Here is a 21,457-nt window from a genome sequence, read left to right on the forward strand (position 1 = left end):
ACCGCATTGCAGGCAGATTCTTTACCGCATTGCAGGCAGATTCTTTAACGTCTGAGCCACCAGAGAAGCCCAGAAATTCCATGCCTAGGTACATACTCCAAAGTAAACATATATTCATGGAAAAACTTACACATGAATGTTCAGAGCAGCACCATTCATAGTAGCCAAAAAGTGCAAACAACCCAAATGCCCATTAACTGATAAATGGATCAAAGGAAAACCCTAAGAAGGAAGGAAATACTGACAAAAGCTTCAAAATGGATGAACCTTGAAAACACGATGCTGCGTGAAAGAAGCAAGACGCAAAAGACCACCTACTCTCTGACTCCATTCACAGGAAATGTCCAGAATACATATGCAAATCCATAAGAACAAAGAAGATTATGGGCTGCCAGGGGTTGGGGGAGATGGGGTGACCACTAAGAAATTTAGGGTTTCTTTAAGGCAGGGAGGAGTGATGAAAATGTTCAAAACTGATTGTGGTGATGTACAGAAATGTGGTAAAATGTACAGAATGTGGTGATGTACAACTCTGCTAAGTATAATAAAAGCCACTGAACTTTCAGTGAATGAATTGTATAGTATCTGAATTATAGCTCAATAAAGCTGTTAAGAAAAAGACATAAACATCATTGTCATAAAAGCACCGACTCCCATTCCCAAAAGGGTAAAGGGACTTTGACAGATTAAAAGGAACTAAAGAGGCATTAAAACCAAATGCAATGAGCTGTTGATTGGGTGCTGTATTTTTTTTTTAAGCTATAAAGGAAATGTGAATATGGGCTGTATATTACAAAATGTTATTGAACTAAATTTAAGTTTGGGGGCAAAGGGGCCATGGTATTATGGTTCTGTAGGAGACAATACTCTTGCCTGGAAAATCCCATGGACGGAGGAGCCTGGTGGGCTACAGTCCATGGGATCTCGAAGAGTCAGACACAACTGAGTGACTTCACTTTCACTTTTCACTTTCACGCATTGGAGAAGGAAATGGCAACCCACTCCAGTGTTCTTGCCCGGAGAATCCCAGGGACGGAGGAGCCTGGTGGGCTGCCGTCTATGGGGTCGCACAGAGTCGGACACGACTCAAGCGACTTAGCAGCAGCAGCAGGAGAAAATATCATCATGTCCACAATTTACTTTCAAAAAAAAAAAAAAACTGTGTGTGTGTTTGTAGAGAAAAAGAAACAGTTTGGGGAGAACATGGTTATCCCAGGTGGAGTATCTCACTGTTAACTTATTCAATTCTTCCAGCTTTTCAAAGAAAAAGTCAGACAACATCATTTTGATGATGGTAATGATGTCAGGGGTATATCCATATGTCAAAATTTACCAACACGTACACTTTTGTCCCACTTTAAATGTGAGCAGTCTATGTCGATGACACCTCAATAAAGCTGTTAAAATGTTGGTGGGGGAAAAAAAGACTGGAATGTGTCAAAGTTATTCTGCTCAAAATATTTTCTTACAAAGCAAAAAAAATGCCAGCCTCTTAAAAAGAAAAAGACTAACAGTTTCAGTAATGGCAAAGGAAAACAAAAATCAGTTCCCAGTAAAGATGCCACTGGACTCCGAAAAAGTGAAAAGATCGTCTATCTCACAATAAAATAATAAAACCAAATAGTTTACTAACACCTCGTTGGCGAGGTATCAGAAAGCAGCCCTCACATGTATGATAGGAATGGAAACTGGTGTAACTGGGGAACATTTCAGTAATGTCTCTCAGTACTCAAAATGTATATGAACTGGAACTGTGTATAAAGGACATGGCAGACAAAGCTAGTTTATGTTGTCAGAGTTAGGAGAGAGGTTATCTTGGGGCTAGGGGATTGGACCCCTATATTTCCAGTGCGACGTGTGGGTCCCATGGGCATGTTTTGTATATGACAATTCATTTCACTGTATACTTAACACAGAAAAGTGTACTAATTATATTTCAATTAAAAAATTTTTAACGCACAGACCCTTTGGCTCAGCAATTGACTTTCTAACAATTTACAGATGAACTTGTATATGCACGCTCCAAAAAATCTAGATAGAAAAACCTTTACTGCAGCCAGCATTGGAGTGGGCAATCCAATCCAATCGGAAACTAACAAAACATGGACCATCGGGAGGAGCTGGTTAAATGAGGGTACATCTTTATACTAAACACACCAGATGAATCCTTATATCTTCTACCATTTTACTAAATACTTATTCAGTGCCTGGTACTGTACACCATGACTAGTCACATTCAGCCTGCCAATTTATCTCCTTTGCACAAAGGAGACACACAGAGGTCAAGCAATCGGCCCAAGGTCACAGAGCTGGTAAGAAGCAGAGCTGGGATTCGAACCCAAGTCTGTGGGAGAGCAAGGCCTAGGCTCTGAACCAGAAGGGCTAGGGTTAATTTTAGACAATTCCTAGATAGAACATAGAGTGTCTCATTAAATACCCTCAAACTTTACAACCCACTAAGAAGGTCTGACTTGTTGAAAACTATAGTTGCTAGTAGATTCAGTTTTCCTTTAATTATAATTAACAGAGCAATTTCCCCAAGCCTGGCTGGTCTAGGCTACACTCCACAGGAAATGTCAGGGAGCTTCATTTTGGATGCTGCACTGATTGAGGGTTGTGATACCAAAAGAGCAGTGAAGGTACCAGCGTGGACTCCAGACCCACTGTGTACACGTGTGTGTGCATACTCTGTTGTGTCTGACTCTTTGGAGCCCTCCAGGCTCCTCTTTCCATGGGATTCTCCAGGCAAGAATACTGGAGTGGGTTGCCATTTCCTACCCTAGGGGATCTTCCTGACCCAGGGATCGAACCTGCATCTCCTCCATTGATAGGTGGATTGTTTACCACTGCACCACTTGGGAAGCCCCACTGTGCCTGGGTTCAAATCCTGGCTCTGCCACCCAGGCTGACTTGAAGCCAGTCACTTTACCACTCTGTGCCTCAGTTTCCCTATCTGTAAAATGGAAATATTAACAGTACCAACCTTATAGGCCTGTTCTAAGGATGAAGTGAGTTATTCTATTTATAAAAGAACTTAGAACAGGGAGCACTTATATGCTAGAAGGGATATTGCCCAATTCACAAATTGCTGATTAAAGCCAAATTATGATCTTAAAAAAAAAAAAAAGGCATGGATTTCCCTAGTGGTTCAAACTCTGCACTTCCACTGCAGGGGGCATGGGTTTGATCTCTGGTTGGAGAACTAAGATCCCTCATGCTGCTTGGCCAGAAAAAAGGAAGTGCATTTTAAACAAATGTGCGTGCTAAGTTGCGTCAGTTGTCTCCGACTCTATGCGACCCCATGGACTGTAACCCGCCAGGCTCCTCTGTCCATGGAATTCTCCAGGCAAGAATACTAGAGTGGGTTGCCATTCCCTTCCCCAGGAGATCTTACTGACCCAGGAATCGAACCCAGATCGCTCATGTCTCCTGCATTAGCAGATGCATTAGCAGTGCCATCTGGGGAGCCCTTCAAATATCTGTTTCAATTATTAACAAATATTAGTTAGTATTATGGTCATCTCTATTGAAAGCACAAACCTTGATTTACCTCAAAAGGAATACTGATTTCAAGATTCTCAGATACTTTGCCAGAATACAGATGTCTTATCGATACCAACCCACATCTGAACCCCTAAATATCTACTTTGTATTTCATGTCTATGAATCTCAGATTCCCAGATAGAATCAGCCTAGACATGGTGGCTTGTGCTTAACCCTCCCCCAAAAAGGCCAGACTTCTTTTTGCTGTGAGTGAGTGAAGGTAGCTCAGCTGTGTCCAACTCTTTGCGACCGCATGGACTGAAAAGTCCATGGGATCTCCAGGCCAGAATACTGGAGTAGGTAGCCTTTCCCTTCTCCAGGGGATCTTCCAAACCCAGGGATCGAACCCAGGACTCCCGTATTGCAGGTGGATTCTTTACCAGCTGAGCCACAAGGGAAGGTCTTTTTGCTGTAAAACAAATGATTTCTGCCTTCAAATGGCTAAGGCACACAGCAGGAGGTAGGTGTAGATTCACCCTGCATACTCAGGCAGTCTGGATGGCCACTTCTCTGCACTCAGGTGTTCTGTGCTCTCCCTCTGAAGCCAGCTACAAAGAGATATTCCCCCGCCCCATTACCCACAACCTTTACAGCCTCTCAGAACACCCACAGGAGAGGGCGGTCAGAAGTTAACAGCTTTCCTAACAAATTAACCTATATTTCATTTCATCCAATTAGAATATTCAGCCAGTCTGATTTGGGGTTTAATGTTTTCTTTCCCCTTCATCTCAAGCAGCAGAAACATTTTTTTAAAACCTGAAAGCACTGCCAGCAGGGCTAAGCAACCGAGATTTGAGCCTTGGCCAGGATATAACTAACAGTATCTGACACTGATTCAGCCATGACTCTGGGCCAAGAAGGGACCAACGATTCATAATTACAAGAGGATATGATTATTATCCCCATTGAAGGAATAAAGAGATTGAGCCTCAAAAAAGTGAAGCCACTTGCCTGAAGCCATCCAGTCAGAGGTGGAACTTTTCTCCACTCCAAAAGCCCACAGCTGGTGCAGAGCAAAGAGCTTAAGAGAAGGAACAGTATGGGCTGTACTCCTGGAACCGCCTGACCACATGCAACCGTCCCCCTTCTTCACTTCCCCTTGCTCGGTGGACTGTTTATCCCCCAGTGGCTCACCCAGCTGCCTAGGGCAGAGCGGGGAGAGAAAGGGCTTCTCCGGAGCGCTCAACACCATCCCCAGGGGCCAGGGGCTCCTCAACAGCTCCAAAGTAAATAAAACGCTCCAAGTGAGAGGCCCAGAACACAGTAGGTGCTTAAACGGGTCACTGTGCCAGGTTGCCAAAGCAACGGAGCAGACTGCATTACTCTCATTCTTAAAAAAATAACAGTAAGTAATAAAAAGCCTAAATATCTTCAAAACAGAAGGAGGAGGGCCTAAGGTGCTCAGGGGAGGTGGGTCGGCGTTAAGGCTACAGGAAATTCGGGGTTGCTGGGGAGAGCGCATTAGCGTGGGGAGAGGGCGCCGGCGAGCAGGGCGCCCCCTGGGCAGCCGCCGCGGTGCCTGGCTCACAGTAGGCGCTCATTCAAACGTGTTGAATGAATGAATGAGAGGCGCGGCGGCGTCAGGGCTGCCGAGGGGAGGCCCGGACCGAGTGCCCCTGGGAGCAAGGGTCAAGGAGAAGTACCGCATGGAACACAGGGCGCGCCGAGGCCCTGCGCACTAGACCTGCGCCGGAACTCGCCCCCAGACACGACGCTGGCCCAGCCCGGGCTCGGGCCACAGGCGGCAGGCCCGGACCCCCGCCCCAGACCCGGGCCTCCCTTTTTCTGAGCCCGGCCGGCCTGCAGCCCCGGAGGCCGCGCACGGCCCAGGAGGGCCCTGGGCGCCAGGTGCGCGGCGGCCGAAGCAAGGTGACCGCGGGCGCGGGCCCAGCGCCCACCTTCTGAGCTGCGCGCACGTTGTCCTCGCCGAACAGGCTGCTGACGCTCTGCGAGAAGGTGTTCACCGTGCGGCGGTAGCTGTTCTTCTCGGTGCCGCCGCGGTTCCGCGCCCCCTGCGCGCCCGGGGCCACCAGCCCGAGCAGCAGCAGCAGCAGGAACCCTGTCCGGGCCCGGGGTCCTCCCGAAGCGCGCGCACCCATCCTGGAGCCGGCGGGATGTCGGGTCAGGAAGAAGGACGAGGGCCGCACGGTGGGACGCCGCGGCTCTGGCGGGGATCGCGTTGGCGCGCTAGGGGGCCGCGCGCCGCACCTCTGCCCGCGCGCCGCCGCCGCCGCCGCCGCGCCACCTGCCCCGCCCCGCGCGCAAAGGCGCGACGGCCCTGCCCACGCCTTGCCCCGCCCCCGGACTCGGGACCTGCCGACGACCTGGCGGGAGCGCCGGACAGCTGGGAGGTTACCGATCTCCCCGCCAGCCTCCCTTTCGAGCCCTCTGTGACCTGGGGGGGCTTTAAATCTTTCCTTTAAAAAACAAAACAAAACTTTATCTTAAACTTTTCTATAAAAAGCAACCCAAGATTGTAAAGGTGAAACAGCCCCAACAGGAACAATGACTACCATTGATCGGGAAATATGAATTATATATATTTTGCATATCGTTGAATTTATAACATCCAATAATTGGCCGCTTTTGCCGATGGCAGGGGCACCAGCTTACTCGTTCATTCTGAAATGTTTAAAAGAAAAGCATTAAGCACTCCCTCCTGCCCTTCTTGAAAGAACTCTATTTCAGAGTCAGAAAATAGTTGAGAACGGGAAGTTCTTTTTAGGAAATCCAGGTAGTAAATGAAAAGGGAGTGACAGAGATTAGAAAATAAGTTTGCACCCCTTAGTGAAATGATGGATCCAGGCCATGATCATCAACAGACTGAAACGAAAAGGTGACATGTTGGTGGAGAAACTGAAAATGGAGGGGCCTGGACCCACCAGTCTTGGTGGTAGAAGTACCAAAGCCACCTGTGTGATGGATTCTTCCCAAAACACTTTGGACCCTAACTTGATGTGACCTCCACATCAAACTTATGGTTTACAGGAAACATGGGGGATGGAAGCAAAAAAATTAGAAACAGCAGAAGCTAAAGTCAGAATGTGGAACATTCAACAGGATAAACGACCTTAGTTTCTTCAATAAGTAAATGATATAAAAATAAAACTTAACTTTTGTCAACCCAGAGTGAAAAGTTACCTTTTTAAATATTTACTTTATTCATTTATTTGGCTGCACCAGGTCTTCATTGTGGCAGGCAGGATCTTTCTATTATAGCATGCAAACTCTGACTTGCAGCATGAGATCCAATTCTCTGACCAGGAATCAAACCCAGGTCCCTTTGCATTGGAAGTATGAAGTCTTAGCCACTAGACCACCAAGGAAGTCTCTATGTCTTGTTTCGAACTTACATTTTTCTAGATTTCTGGTGAGGTTTTCCTATATTCACTGGTGTATATTTCATCATCATCATCATAAAAAATATTTAAAGTAAACTTTTAAAAATTGAAGTACAGTATACAAGACACCCTAGAGGCTCAGGTGGTAAAGAATCTGCCTGCAATTCAGAACTAGGGTTCAATCCCTGTGTTGGGAAGATCCCCTGGAGAAGGGAATGGCTACCCACTCCAGTACTCTTGCCTGGAGAATTCCATGGACAGAGGAGTCCGGTGGGCTACAGTCCATGGGGTCGTGAAGAGTCAGACACAACTGAGTGGCATACAAGCAGAAAAATACTGTCATAGGTGCTTCTCTATGAATTTAAACAACACACAAGGTGACCAGCACCCAGGTCAAGAAAAGGAGCATTATCAGTTTTGCCAAAAGGCTTTCTTTGCCCTCTCCTGTTCACTACGCCCCCTCCAAAATTTAGGGGATTCATTTTGCCTATTTTTGAACTTATGTGAATTGGATCATAAAATATGATCTTTAGTGGTTGGCTTCTTTTGTTCAACATATTTATGAGATCCATGCTGTTGTGTAGTTTCCTTTTTCCTTTTACTTTATGCCGCTGCTAAGTTACTTCTGTCATGTCCGACTCTGTGCGACCCCATAGACGGCAGCCTACCGGGCTCCCCCATCCCTGGGATTCTCCAGGCAAGAACACTGGATTGGGTTGCCATTTCCTTCTCCAATGCTTGAAAGTGAAAAGTGAAAGTGAAGTCGCTCAGTCGTGTCGGACTCCTAGCGACCCCATGGACTGCAGCCTACCAGGCTCCTCTGCCCGTGGGATTTTCCAGGCAAGAGTACTGGAGTGGGGTGCCATGAATGTTCTTTATATCTTCTGGAGGTAATCCTTTGGTATATAATATTTTAGAAGCAAATATAAGAGAATGTACTATTACCTACCTAATAGTAACTTTTTATTTACTTAAATAAGCATATTTAAAGAAGAAACTGTAATCTGCTATTATCCTAAGCAATAAAACCCATGAAAACACGTTTGATTTGCTCATTGTAACTTTTCCCCAAAAATCATTTTTAACTAATTAAAAGAATGTTCATATGTATGCTATCAAAATCCTTTCATTCTCCACCTATGTGTTTGTGGGGATTTGTTTTTGCTTTTCTGAAGAAGAGGGGAGCTTGTCCAGATTAATCACAGTTATCATTCATTCTTACCTTCGACAACTGTTACTTACCTAATTGGCAGCAAGCTTCTGTTCTGGATTATTCAAATGCCTTTCCTGGGGCAATGACTTTAACTCTTGAAAATATCCTCTCTAAAATTCTAAAATAATTTCTAGCACCTTCACTTTTTTTTTGATGATATAATTTATTTACCCTTAACCATTTATGCTTTTCGGAGAAGGCAATGGCACCCCACTCCAGTACTCTTGCCTGGAAAATCCCATGGACGGAGGAGCCTGGTGGGCTATATATAGTCCATGAGGTCGCTAAAAGTCAGACATGACTGAGCAACTTCCCTTTCACTTTTCACTTTCCTGCATTGGAGAAGGAAATGGCAACCCACTCCAGTAGTCTTACCTGGAGAATCCCAGGGACAGGAGAGCCTGGTAGGAGGCTGTCTATGGGGTCGCACAGAGTCGGACACAACTGAAGCGACTTAGCAGCAGTAGCAGCAGCATTTATGCTTTTAATAGAAAAAAATGGAGACACAATCAGTTCAGTTCACTCAGTCGTGTCTGACTCTTCACGACCCCATGGACTGCACCACACCAGGCCTATCTGTCCATCACCAACTCCCAAAGCTTGCTCAAACTCATGTCCATTGAGTCGGTGATTCCATCCAACCATCTCATCCTCTGGCGTCCCCTTCTCCTGTCTTCAATCTTTCTCAGCATTAGGGTCTTTTTCAATGAGTCAATTCTTCACATCAGGTGGCCAAAGTATTGGAGCTTGAGCTTCAGCATCAGTCCTTCCAATGAATATTCAGGACTGATTTCCTTTAGGATTGACTGGTTTGATCTCCTTGCAGTTCAAGGGATTTTCAAGAGTCTTCTCCTTTCGGTGCTCAGCTTTCTTTATGGTCCAACTCTCACATCCATACATGACTACTGGAAAAACCATAGCGTTGACTATATGGACCTCTGTCGGCAAAGTAATGTCTCTGCTTTTTAATATGCTGCCTAGGCTGGTCATAACTTTTCTTCCAAGAAGCAAGGATCTTTTAATTTCAGGACTGCAGTCATCATCTGCAGTGATTTTGGAGCCCGAGAAAATAAAGTCTGTCACTCTTCCCGTTTTTTCCCCATCTATTTGCCATGAAGTGATGGGATTGGATGCCATGATCTTAGTTTTTTGAATGTTGAGTTAGTGAAGACACAGTATAGCTGTTCTATTCACAAAATAATTACAGAATTCAGAAAATACAATATTTCCGAGTGCAGTGCAGAAATGTGATGTGGTCATGAAAATGCAAAGTTGTCTAATTGATGCCTTCTTTTACTTTTTCTGTCTTTGTAATGAAAATATTTAATGCCTTTTTTACTACACAAATAATGTTGCTTGTAAGAATATCAGAAAGTACAGATAAGCTAAAAAAAAGAGGGAAGAAGACTGTATTAGGAGTAGGTTATATTTTTAAAGCCGACAAAACACTCTCGTTCCCAAATTAATATTAGTAGATAATTCAGATTTAGAGGTTCAAACCACATTCCTGCGAACAGCCCTGGGCTTAAACAGAAGACTCTTGGGCACCTCAGGCCCCGCCCCTCCCTAACTTGGCCCCGCCTCGCTCCGCCCCCACCGGCCTTCCTTTTCAAAGTGACCCCGCCTCTAGCCCCGCCCGCAGGAGTTCTGGTAGTACCAGCTCTCGCGAGAGCGTAGCCCGGAAGTTTTCCGTCCTGAACCTTGGTGGGAGCCCACGTGGGTTGGGCTTAGAAGTGCGCGGGTCTTGCTACCCTACCTGCAGGAGCAGGAATTCGGGCGCCATGGGGAAGCTGCGCCGGAGGTACAACATCAAGGGGCGCCAGCAGGCGGCCCCCGGCACCTCTAAAGGTCCTCCCGAGCCGCCCCCCGTGCGGCTGGAACTGGAGGGTAAGAAGGCCCTGGACAAGGGGCTGGGTTTCGGGTGAGAGACCAACCAGGGTCTTGGGACCAGGGCTGGCCAGGGGAGTTGAAGGACGCTCGGACTGTGTCCTGCTTCTGCGACTTCGGAAGGCCCCCGGAGAGAGGCCCCCCACCTCAGATGATCCAAAGAAAGGGGGAATAATGACAATTTTCGTTTTAACTGAGTTTGGAACAATACCTGGAGTTTCTTTCCAGTGTGGTCGTAGTATAGCAACGTGGGGAATTTGGACAAGAAAATAAGGTAATTCCATTCAAATTTAATGGCATCGATTATAACCTGCCTAGCAGCGACCTTTAAGTTTGTATTTTTCAGCCCAGATCTGTCTGTTTAGCTCCAGGCTGCTTGACATTTCTGCTAAGACCCCTTCGTTTTGTTAGGGAAGACTGGTGTGCCAGTCTAGGAGAGTAACAGAAGATGAGATTAAGGTGGAAAAAAATTCCTGTCGTGCACAGTTTATATGCTTTTGGGAAGAGACAAGTAAAGAAAAACAGAATATATAGAATGTTTTGCATACATTCATACTAAACAGGTAAAGTACAAGAGGTGTTTGGTGGGTTGCAAAGTTTCGTGCGGTAGACGGGGAAGGCCCCATTGAGAAAGCATTGAATCCTTAAGACCTGAGGGCCATCAGAATGACTGAGTGGAGATGAAATATTAAGTGGGGGCAGGATGGGTAGGACCTGGTGGGTCATGGTGAGGACAGTGGACTTGCAGGGTTTAGAGCAGAGGAGGAACAAGGCATGGGCTTAGGTTTTAACAGCATCACTCTGGTGCTGTGTTGAGGAAGAGCAGTCGATTGGATAGGAGGCTGCTGAGTACAGTCAGTAGGGCAAGAGTTGATGCTTGGTCCAGGACAGCAGCAGCTGAGAATGTGAGAGGTGGTTGAATTCAAGATGTATTTGGAAGATGGAGCTGATAGGATTTGCTGGCTGACTGCACAAGAACAAAGATGTCAAGAATGAATCCCAGGTGTGGGGTCCAGTGGCTGGAAGCTGGAGAAGGCGGGGAGGGGCCCGCTTGGGAAGAGGCCAAGAGCTTGGTTTTAGATATGAGTGTTTTGGGGGCCCTGTTAGATATCCAAGTAGAGGGATAGTTAGGCAGCTATTGACTCAGATGCTTAGAAGAGGCAAGTCCAGGGGAGATAGCAGTTTGGAATCATCACTGTGTATAGATGATATTTATTTAAGTCTAAAGACTGGATCAGCTCTCACTGAGCAGTAAGTTTAGCCCAGTGAGGTGGGAGGAGACCCTTGGGAGTGTGGTTGTCCAGGGACCATGAAGAAGACCCACCATTTGTGTCGTGTTGCTATGGGGTCAGGGAGGGAGAGAAAGACCCATGGAAGTAACACCAGGGAGGCCATCAGTGACCTTGATGGGTCCAGTTTCGCAGGAGAGTTGAGGATGAAGTTATTGAGTGAGTTCAGTTGTCTTGCTGGCCCTTGAAACTGAACACACTCCAAAGTTAAACTCATCTGGCTGCTTGTATAGGATCCCTGAAGCTCAAGCTGATTTAGGCATTAGGGAAGAGTGAGGCTAGGTTCTGGAGGTGGAGGGAGGGAGAACCGAGCCCAGTGGGGAAGCATACTTCTCTTCACCCACTAACCAGCCTCCTCTTCCACACTATCCTCTTGAACCCTGAAGGCAGTGAAGTTATGGGAAAGATTGTCAGGGTGGGAATCTGGAGTCTGAATTCCCTCCTCAGAAGTTGCAGGGATTGGCTGGGAGTTGAAGTAACTCACCTGCCATCTCTGTGCCTCAGTTTTCTCAGCTGTCACATGGGTCCAGCCGTTACATGGGGGTGGTGTTTTGGGAGAATATATTTGTAACTGAGAATGCTTTGAAAAGTAAAGACAGGCTGTGTCTTTACTGACCTGTCCTGTGATGGGCATCGTTCGTTGTAACAGCAGTGACAGCTCAGAAGGTGAAATAGACTGACAGTGAAGTGAGCACAGAGGAGCCTGAGGTCTTTTAGACCCAAAGATTTGGGAAAAGTTTCTCACCCTAGAACAAGACATCTCCATTTATCCTTGAGACTTTTAGGGGCCAGAGGGACCTTATAAGATTATAAAACAGCTTGCCTTCTGCAAAGAGCCTTCTCTGATCACTGATCCAATGTTGTTACCCTCTTTCTTATTTTTATTTTTAGCATATCCCCCCTTTTTTCTTCCTATGACACATTGGTTCTCAAATTTTTTCCTCTAAGGACATTTTTAACGTTCTTAAACATTGAAGACCCCAAAGTGCTTTTGTTAATGTGAGTTCTATCAAAATGTATCATATTAGAAATTAAAACAGGGGTTTAGGGGGGTGGGGTTTTTTTTTGCTTTTGATTGATTTTTGGCTTCAGTGGGTCTTTACTGTAGCACAGTCTTCTCTTGTTGTGACACGTGGGCTCAGCAGCTGCAGCACATGAGCTTAGTTGTGACTTGGGATTTTAGTTCCTCAACCAGGAATGGATTTGTACCCCTTGCAGTGAAAGCATGGTTTCTTAACCATTGGGCCACTAGGGAATTCCCTAAAATGCCGACATTTAAAACTAGATATAATACAAGCTCAGTACTTAGTCCACTGTACACCCGGAAGAAAGTATCTTTTAGAGTTATTGTAAAAGTGGTTTTGATCTCACAGACTCTCTGAAAGCAGGACCCTACTGGGAGGAAGGCACTGGTGTAGTTTATTCCCTCCTTGCTCTACCTCCTTCTGTCTTCCCAAAACACAAGGATGGAGGTACCCTGACACATGGCGGAGGGTGACCTGTGGCAGATGCTGGATGGACAGTGTAGTGAAGGTGTGGCGGGCCTCCATCCCTGTGCAGGTGCTTGGATGGCTCGCGCCGAGGGCAGAAGGGCCGCCCCGGAGGAAAACAGCATTAAGATAGCATCTTGAGACCCTAGGCATCCTTGCTCTCTAGCCTCCAGGGCTGTGGGTCAGGAGAGCATATCTTTTCAGATAAGGACACGTTGAAAGGAGTTGATGCAAGCAACGCTCTTGTCCTTCCCGGGAAGAAGAAGAAAAAGACCAAAGCCCCTCCCTTGTCCAAGAAGGAGAAGAAGCCCCTGACCAAGAAAGAACGGAAGATGCTGCAGAGAATCTTAGACCAGAAGGAGAAGAAGAGCCAGGTATGCATGCTGTGCCTGCACTCAGTCCTCCAGACTGCAGAGGGATGGGGAGGGAAGGGGTCTGTGTCCCCTGACATGGTATCTTCAATAGGACCATCAGATAGAACTTTTTGGAATGAAGGACAAGTTCTTTGTCTGCAGCATCCAGTATGGTGGTCACCAGCCATGTGTGGTTGTCGAGTAGTTGAGATGTGGCCAGTCAGATTGAGGGATTGATTTTTTTTTTTAATGTATTTATTTGGCTGTACCTGGTCTTAGTTGCAGAATGCGGGATCTTTGGTTGCAGCGTGGGGGTGTCTAGTTCCCTGACCAGGGATCGAACCCAGGCCCCCTGCATTGGGAGCATGTCCAGCCCTGGACCACCAGGGAAGTCGCAGAGGAATTGAATTTTTAATGTGATTTGGTTTTAATTAATTTAAATGCAAATAGCCACATATAACTAACGCCCCTTGTGGGATACAAAGAATCAGAACCTTCCAGCCCTCGAAGGAGGACATGCTTCTGGGGTGTCTATCAGTCTGGAATGGGTTCAGGTTTGTAGAGACCATGTTTGTTGAACCAGGAGTCAGTCGATCAACATGCTTACTGTTTATTCTCCACCCCGCATTCATTTTATTTTTTAAACTTTATCCTAGAGCGTTTTGACCTTTTTTACTTAATATTTTCTTAAGGAGAAAATTTTATATTGAGAAATTCTAGCATATATAAAAGTAGAGACATTAGTGTCACGAGCTCCCGTGTACCAGTCACCAACTTCAACAGTTGTCGGGCCCATGGTCGACCTCGATCATTTCCATGGCCAGCCGGTTTCCTACCCCATAGATCAAAGCCCAGGCAGCCTCAATCTGTACTGTTTCTTTGGCTGTTCTGACAAATGACCACCAGCTGGGTGTCTTAAACAATGGAAATGGGTTCCCTTGCTGATCTGGAAGCCAGAAGTCTGAAATCTTCTGAAGTCTGCTCCTTCTGAAGGCTCCAGGGGAGGGCAGTACCTGGCCTCTTCCAAATCCTGGTGGCTCCAGGTTTCCTTGGCTTGTGGCCACATCACTCCATTCTCTGCCCGCATCTTCACATGGGCTGCTCCCCTGTGTGTCTCTCCTCTGTGTATCTCTGATAAGGACACTTGTCTTTGAATTTAAGATTCACCTGGTTATTCCAGTATCTCAGCTTGAGATCCTGAATTACCCTTAACTTGAATAAGATCCCATCCTGGGACACGGGCTTCCCAGGTGGCACTAGTGGTAAAGAACCCGCCTGCCAGTGCAGGAAACGTAAGAGACTCGCGTGTGATCTCTGAGTTCAGAAGATCCCCTGGAGCAGGGCATGGCAACCCACTCCAGCATTCTTGCCTGGAGAATCTCCATAGACAGAGGAGCCTAGCAGGCTTCAGTCCATAGGATCGCAAAGAGTAGGACATGAGTGAAGCAACTTAGCATGCACTGGGACATGGATGTATCGTTTTGAAGGGCCACCATTCAACCCATTATGTAGCATTGTATCCCTGAATGTTTCAGTTTGCATCTCTAAAGTAAAGACCATTTCCAGTAACCGCAGTGCCTTTTAACGTGTCCAGATTTTTTTCAAAACACCATCAAATATCCAGTAAATAGTCAAACTTTGCACCATTTCGTTGCACTCCCCACCCCATCTCTTGTCTTTCCCCCTTACCATTTGTTGCAGAGACTGATTTGTTTGTCTCAAAGACTTTCCCATGGTCTGGGTTAAATTTTTGTATCTCTGTAATTTAAAAAGTGTTCTTCCATTGTCCAATTTCCTATAAATTGGTATTCGGGTCTGGGGCAGTGACTCAACAGAGACGGTTTTGCCCCCACTGAGACCATTTGGCCAAGTCTGGAGACTTTTGGACTTGTGACGATTTGGAGGATGCTACTAGCATTTTGCAGGGTAGAGGCCTGGGATGCTGTTAAATAGCCTGCAGTGCCCAGAGCATCAAAAAATTATCTGACTCTAAATGGTAGTGTGTGGAGACCAAGAAACTTGATCTAAAGGCTTCAGGAGACTACCTCCTGACAGTCTTTTTAAATTGGAGTATAATTGCTTTATAATGCTGTGTTACTTTCTGCTGTATAACAAAGTGAATCAGTTATAAGTGTCCATATATCCCCTCCCTCTTGAACCTCTCTCCCATCCCTCCTTAGTCTTTCTGACAGGGTGACCACACAGGGTGCTGTGGCCACCAGAGGACACACACCAGCCTGCCATTAGCAGCTCTGACATCAGTCCCTGGAGCTCTTCATCCAGGGGAGGACTCGCTGTCCTGTGATTGTGTGCTGTTTTTAATCCTGCGAGCATCTTTGCTTGCTGTTTTGTACGTTGTTTTTTCTTTTCTCAATTAAGAAATTTGTGCACACGTGTATATATGTGTGTGTGTACATATATACACATATATGAGCACATATTAAAGTATCTATGATTTCAAGAATAGTGAAACAAACACTCGTAACTCGTTCACCCAGAGGAAGGGGGCCAACTGGGCCCACCTCTCACTGCTTTATTCCAGATAGCGTGGGGACTACTTCCCATCACACAAAGAGCTATTCCTCCTTTGTACTAACTGCCAGGGAGTCTTGCATTATACAGATGGGCCCTACTTTATTCCATCTCCCTTTGATGGGCATCTGGCTAGTCGATAATCTCTTGTGACACACCATGGGGCAAAGAGAACTTTGTTTATCCAACCACAGACTCTGTAAGGGGACGAGAAGCCACCCCAAGCTCACATGTCTGTCAAGGTTAAGAACACTGTGACGCCAGGCAATTGAAGTTCAGCCTTTGGTTTAAAAAAGACTGTGGGTGTTAGAGATGCTGTAAATTTATTTAGAGTCTCAACTTCCCTTCTAAAGAGAGGCTCATGATGCCAAATGTATAACACTCATTTCCTTCCCCAGCGAGCTGAGATGCTACAGAAATTGAGTGAAGTCCAGGTTTCAGAAGCTGAGATGAGACTCTTCTACACCACGTCCAAGCTGGGCACTGGAGATCGCATGTACCACACCAAAGAGTAAGTCACCAGGTTCCTCTCTGAAGCCCGTTCCTCCCTCCAGGGCTCCCAGGGTGGGGGAATGTCTTGGGAGTCATGGGGTCTTCTGGGGTTATGAGAAAATACATTTGCAATGACCCATGTGCTAAAATACGTCCAATGGGTAGAGACCTCACATGCTGCTTAATGTGCTGGGATCTTTTGCCCACATGTGGGTCTTCTAGAGCTTCAGTAACCAGGCACCACAAACCAGGTACCTTAACACAAGAGGAATTTATTCTCGTGGCTCTGATGGCCAGAAGTCCAAAGTCAAGTGTCAGTGGGGTTGTTTCCTGCCAGAGGCTGGAGAATCTGTTCCATTCTGTCCCCCAGCTTCTGGGGGGACAGCTTCTGTCCCCCAGCAGCCCACGTCACCCCAGTCTGTGTGTCCTTGTACCATGTGTCTCTCTGAGTCTTCCATGGCCTTCTCCTGTCTGGGTCTGGGTCTCTGTTTTCTGTTCTTATAAGGACCCTAACTCAGTTTGGCCTCATCTTCATGACATCTGCAAACACCCCGTTTGCACATAAGATCACATTTTGAGTATGTGAGTGACCATGCATTTTGGAAGACAGACACTTCCACGGTCGATATTTAAGAACTAGGAGATTTCATGTTAAAATCCGGGTTCCCCTTCCTGCCCCAGTCTTGACCTGTTGAATGATGTGACCACACCAGCTGGCATTCCCATAGGGCAGCTGGTCTTAGGTAGGGCCTATGTGTTCCCTCAGCTCAGGCCCCTGCTCGTTGCTCCCTCACACTTGGCCCACTGTGTTCATTTCCAGTCCTGGCCCATAAGACTTGTGGCACATTTAATGACTGCTTATTGAATGCAAACTGCATCTCAGGCTCTCCTCTGGGCCCTAGAAATAGAGCAGTGCACAAAAATAAAGTTTCTTCCCATAAGGAGCTTACGTTCTAATAGTGGGGAGATGGGCAGTAGTTAGATAAATACACATAAATCTAGTGCTATAATTGCTCAGTAGAAAAGAGCAGGGCAAGGAGGATGGAGGGCGTGGGAGAGGTGATTGAGGCTGCAGAGTCAGGGGAAGTCTTCCTGAGAGGCGACCTTTGAGTCAAGTGTGGGAGAAGCTACCTGCAGGGACCATGGACAGCGGGTGCAAAGGCCCTGAGGCAGGAAGGGGCGTGGTCTCTGAGTCCTGCCTCTGATGAGCCTTCAGCAACCCAGAGCTGCCTCAGGTTGGCCGGCCCATCCTAGAGTCTGATTTCTGGCCTTCCCTGCAGGAAACCAGATGATATGGCAGCCCAGGGTCCAGAGAAGATCAGCAGCCTCAGTGGGGCCCACCGGAAGCGCCGCCGCCGGGAGGCAGAAGAGGAGTCTGAATCCTCAGTGGACTCTGAACCCGAGGAGGCCCCAACAGACAGACAGTCAGAGGCCCCAACAGACAGTCAGTCAGAGGCCAGTGCAGGGTCGGCCCCATCGCACCTGCCACCAGCTCCGTCTGGGGCCAGGGGCCAGAGCCCACTGCCCAGAGGCCCAGCCGAGACTCCTGCCCCTCCGGCAGCTACTCCCGCGGCAGCCTCTGCCCTGGCCAGGCCCCCATTGAAGCCTGCCGTCTTCATCCCTGTGAACCGCTCCCCCGAAATGCAGGTTGGTCACTTCGGTGTTTGATGGAGAGCTTAGGGGATCAGGTCAGTACAGTGGAGGCTGTGGGTGCAGCGAGAGGGCATCCCGGGATCTAAGCAGGTTGCATCGCCTTCTGTGTCTAGGTTTCATCATCTGGAAAAGGGGGATAGCTGTGCCTGCCTTGTCAGGCTGGTGAACAAGTGCCTGGCATGTGGTGGGGCTCTTGAGATGGTTGTCAGCTGCCTTTCTCATCTTCTGGTCGCTGTCACCTGCAGCCTCTGACCACGGGTCCTGGGCCCAAGTGTCCACTCCTCGGGACAAGAGCTTAGGCTATGGAGTCAGTTGGTCTGGAACGGATCGCTGATCCCTCCACGTCCCAGCTCATTCCTGGGCCCTGTTTTCTTGATCTGTGGAATGGGGGTACCTGTGTACTCACAGGGGTTCCACCTCTCTGCACTTGGTTTCCTTGTCTGGTAGAGTGAGTGTCTTACTGGGTTGTCACGACAACAAGATTAAGGGATAGGAAGCTCAAGGCCCATGGAAGAATAGAACAAAAAATATTAGTGCATTGTTCCCATTAAGAATAAGTCGTTTAATGAGACTGCTTTGAGGTTGGTGATGCCTCAGGGTTTGGCCCATTGTAGATGGTGGTTACTCCGTCCACCCGCCAGCCCAGGAAATAGAGCAGTCTACAGCCTCTGGAACTTTCAGTCCAGCAGACGAGACCAAGATGGACAACACAGTGTCACACAAGGGGAGGGACAAGATCCATGGAAGGGAAGATCGGGTACCATGAGGGGGCAGTGTGGGAGTAGATAGGCTTCTCAGGGAAAGTGTCTTCTAGGGAAAGAGCTCAGTGACCAGCGGAGAACAGGGGGGCCGTCCCATACTGAGAACTGCATGAGCAAAGGGCCTGAGGCAGAGGGATCATGGGTCTCAGAGCAGCAGTTTCAAACCACAGATTAGATTGTGGGAACATATGGGATGTGACCAGCTTTTTTTTTTTTAATGGAAAAGAATAGAAAATATTAGTCACTGTTCCATATGAAAAGTAGTAGTTTACTGAGAAGGCAATGGCACCTCACTCCAGTGTCCTTGCCTGGAGCATCCCAGGGACGGCGGAGCCTGGTAGGCTGCGGTCTATGGGGTCACGAAGAGTCGGACACAACTGAGTGACTTCCCTTTCACTTTTCACTTTCACGCATTGGAGAAGGAAATGGCAACCCACTCCAGTGTTCTTGCCTAGAGAATCCCAGGGACGGCGGAGCCTGGTGGGCTGCCGTCTATGGGGTTGCACAGAGTTGGACACGCCTGAAGCGACTTAGCAGCAGCAGCAGTTTACTGAGAGGGCTTCCCAGGTGGTGCTAGTGGTAAAGAACCCAACTGCCAATGCAGGAAACGTAAAAGACGCAGGTTTGATCCCTAGATCAGAGAGATCCCCTGGAGCAGGGCACAGCAACCCACTCCAATTTTCTTGCCTGGAGAATCCCTGGACAGAGGAGCCTTGTGGGCTACAGTCCATGGGGTCACAAAGAGTCGGACACAACTGAAGCAACTTAACATACACAGTTTAATGAGATTGCACTTCCTGTCACAGGTACATTTGTGTGCTTATATATGTTAGGTAGGTAGAATAGGAAAAAGGAGTCCAGAATGGTGGTGGCAAAAAGACAAGGAAGGGAAAAGCCCATGAAAATAGAACAAAGGAAGGTCTGAGGACCAGAGTGAACACCTCAGGTAAAACAAACGGCACTTCTGGCTAGCCCAGTTTATATAGGGCAGCCTCAGGGGGAGGAGAAAAAAACATATAAAAAGAAGAGCCAAACTTGGGCCTCTATTCTCGTCTTGTCTTTTGGGTCGCATGCCCTCACGCCTTGAGGATGTATTTTTCTTTACTTTCTGAATAAAACTGAGCTGTAACACTGGTCCATCCAAGGGTTTTTGACCCTGGTCCGTCCAAGGGCTTCAGATTTTTGCTGCGATGAGACAGAATCGAGGAAATTACAAATTCCCTCGACACACATAAAGAATTATTAGGGTGAGCTCACTGCTCAAACAGACCTTGAAGTGCCCCTGGCTTCACGCCACAAAGGTTTCCTTGTCAGTGATGTCAGAGCCTGATGCTATCCACTGGCAAGTGAGGGGTGTGGGATTCTGCTCCACACATTGTTTGAGCGACAAGGCTCCACCATCCAGCATCCCTGGTGCCCCCCGGGGTTCCTCCCTTGGCCTTTCTCTGTGGTTTTTCCACAAGTGTATTCCTGAGCCTAGGTTTATAAGTGGCCTTGTATCATAAATGTATAAATGTTTTCCTGCACTTTGTTTTTTTGTTAATCAGCATTATGTTCCTGGGATTTACTTATCTGTGAAGATGTATGTCACTGAGGTCCATTTGGTTTGGTTTTGAAACTGCTGTAGAGTATTCCTCTGCTTGAATAGAGCACGGTTTAAGTAGTCCTCTCAGGCTGGACATTTGAGATGTTCTTGCTTTTTGCTCCCATCTTCTCTGCTGCTTTACATGTTCCTGTCCTCTTCTTGCCATCACAGATGCAAAACTTTGCGGGACAGGGTTTGCAAATTGGAGGTCACAGCCATCATGGGGTCATGAGATGGCCAGTGCTGCTTTTTTTAACCAATAGAATAGAAGTAGAGAACAGAATTTTTAAAATTAGGCGTGCTTCACACATAATCAGAGCAAGCAGGGGTTCACGAAACTCCTCCCTCACTATGCAATACTCGTGTGTGCATGTGTGTGTGTGTGCATCTGCGTACGTGTGAGTACCTAGCAGAATCACGCCTAGGATGTGACGCTGTGCCTCACATCCTGAATTGTGGTAAAATTAGCGCCCGGGTGTTTGCTGAATTGCCTCTCCCGTAAGTGCGAACTCCCCCGGCAGCAGCCGGTTCTCGTGCTGCACAGGGGCTTCTCTGCACCAGGCTGACCCTTTGGATGCCGGGTGTGACATTCTGAAGGACTCAACCCATGTCTCTGGCCCCCTCCCCAGCCGTCAAGGCTTCCATCCTCCAGGGGGGCCCACCTGTTCCCCCTTAACTGGGTGCCAGCTGCTGTCTTGGTAGGAACCACATCACCTGTATAGTCTTGCTTTGAACAAAGTCCCCTCATCCCGTCTGCCCTTCTGCAGCGGCTGCAACCCCCCTCTACCCCCCATTCCCTGCGTCTGACTTCCTCTCTCTCACCAGGAAGAGCGGCTGAAGCTCCCGATTCTCGCTGAAGAACAAGTGATCATGGAGGCAGTGGCTGAGCACCCTATTGTCATCGTATGTGGTGAGACTGGCAGCGGGAAGACCACCCAGGTGCCGCAGTTTCTCTACGAAGCAGGCTACAGCAGGTGGGGGCTGGCCACAGGGTCCCCCGCAGGCCTCTCAGGTGGCAGTGAGACGTAGTTCCCCAAAGTCGTCAGGAGCACGGGCTCCTGGAGATCTAATTCCAGTTCTGTGGTTGACATGCTGTGTGACTTGGGGCAAGCTCCTTAACCTCTCTGGACCTCAGTTGCCTCAGCTGTGAGATGGGGGCTCATCATTGCCACCTACTTCACAGGGTTATGTAGAGGAAATGACTGGATCTGTGTAAAACACTTAGATCAGTTCCTAGTGGGAGCGGCGGTGTGTCATCTCCTGTTAGCCCTTTTGACCCGTGTGTCGAGGTCCCCAAGACCACTCAAAAGTTCAGCAA

General features: G+C 47.7%; 2 protein-coding genes across 2 annotated transcripts in view; one reads left to right on the plus strand and one right to left on the minus strand.

Annotated features, from left to right (window-relative positions):
* Positions 1–5,794, minus strand: part of LOC120871007 (BRI3 binding protein) — a 25,666-nt gene extending 19,872 nt beyond the window's left edge. The window contains exon 1 of the mRNA XM_040250591.1: positions 5,442–5,794. Within this exon, the coding sequence (XP_040106525.1) occupies positions 5,442–5,642 (201 nt within the window). The 5' untranslated portion in view covers positions 5,643–5,794. The remainder of the gene's footprint in view (positions 1–5,441) is intronic.
* A 3,948-nt stretch (positions 5,795–9,742) lies between these two features.
* DHX37 (DEAH-box helicase 37) overlaps positions 9,743–21,457 on the plus strand; it is a 31,162-nt gene continuing 19,447 nt past the window's right edge. The window contains exons 1-5 of the mRNA XM_040250592.1: positions 9,743–9,984; positions 12,968–13,137; positions 16,047–16,159; positions 17,421–17,787; positions 20,965–21,113. Of these exons, the coding sequence (XP_040106526.1) occupies positions 9,879–9,984; positions 12,968–13,137; positions 16,047–16,159; positions 17,421–17,787; positions 20,965–21,113 (905 nt within the window). The 5' untranslated portion in view covers positions 9,743–9,878. The remainder of the gene's footprint in view (positions 9,985–12,967; positions 13,138–16,046; positions 16,160–17,420; positions 17,788–20,964; positions 21,114–21,457) is intronic.

This window comes from Oryx dammah, unplaced genomic scaffold (assembly GCF_014754425.2).
Source record: "Oryx dammah isolate SB20612 unplaced genomic scaffold, SCBI_Odam_1.1 HiC_scaffold_12, whole genome shotgun sequence".
Taxonomy (NCBI): Eukaryota; Metazoa; Chordata; class Mammalia; order Artiodactyla; family Bovidae; genus Oryx; species Oryx dammah.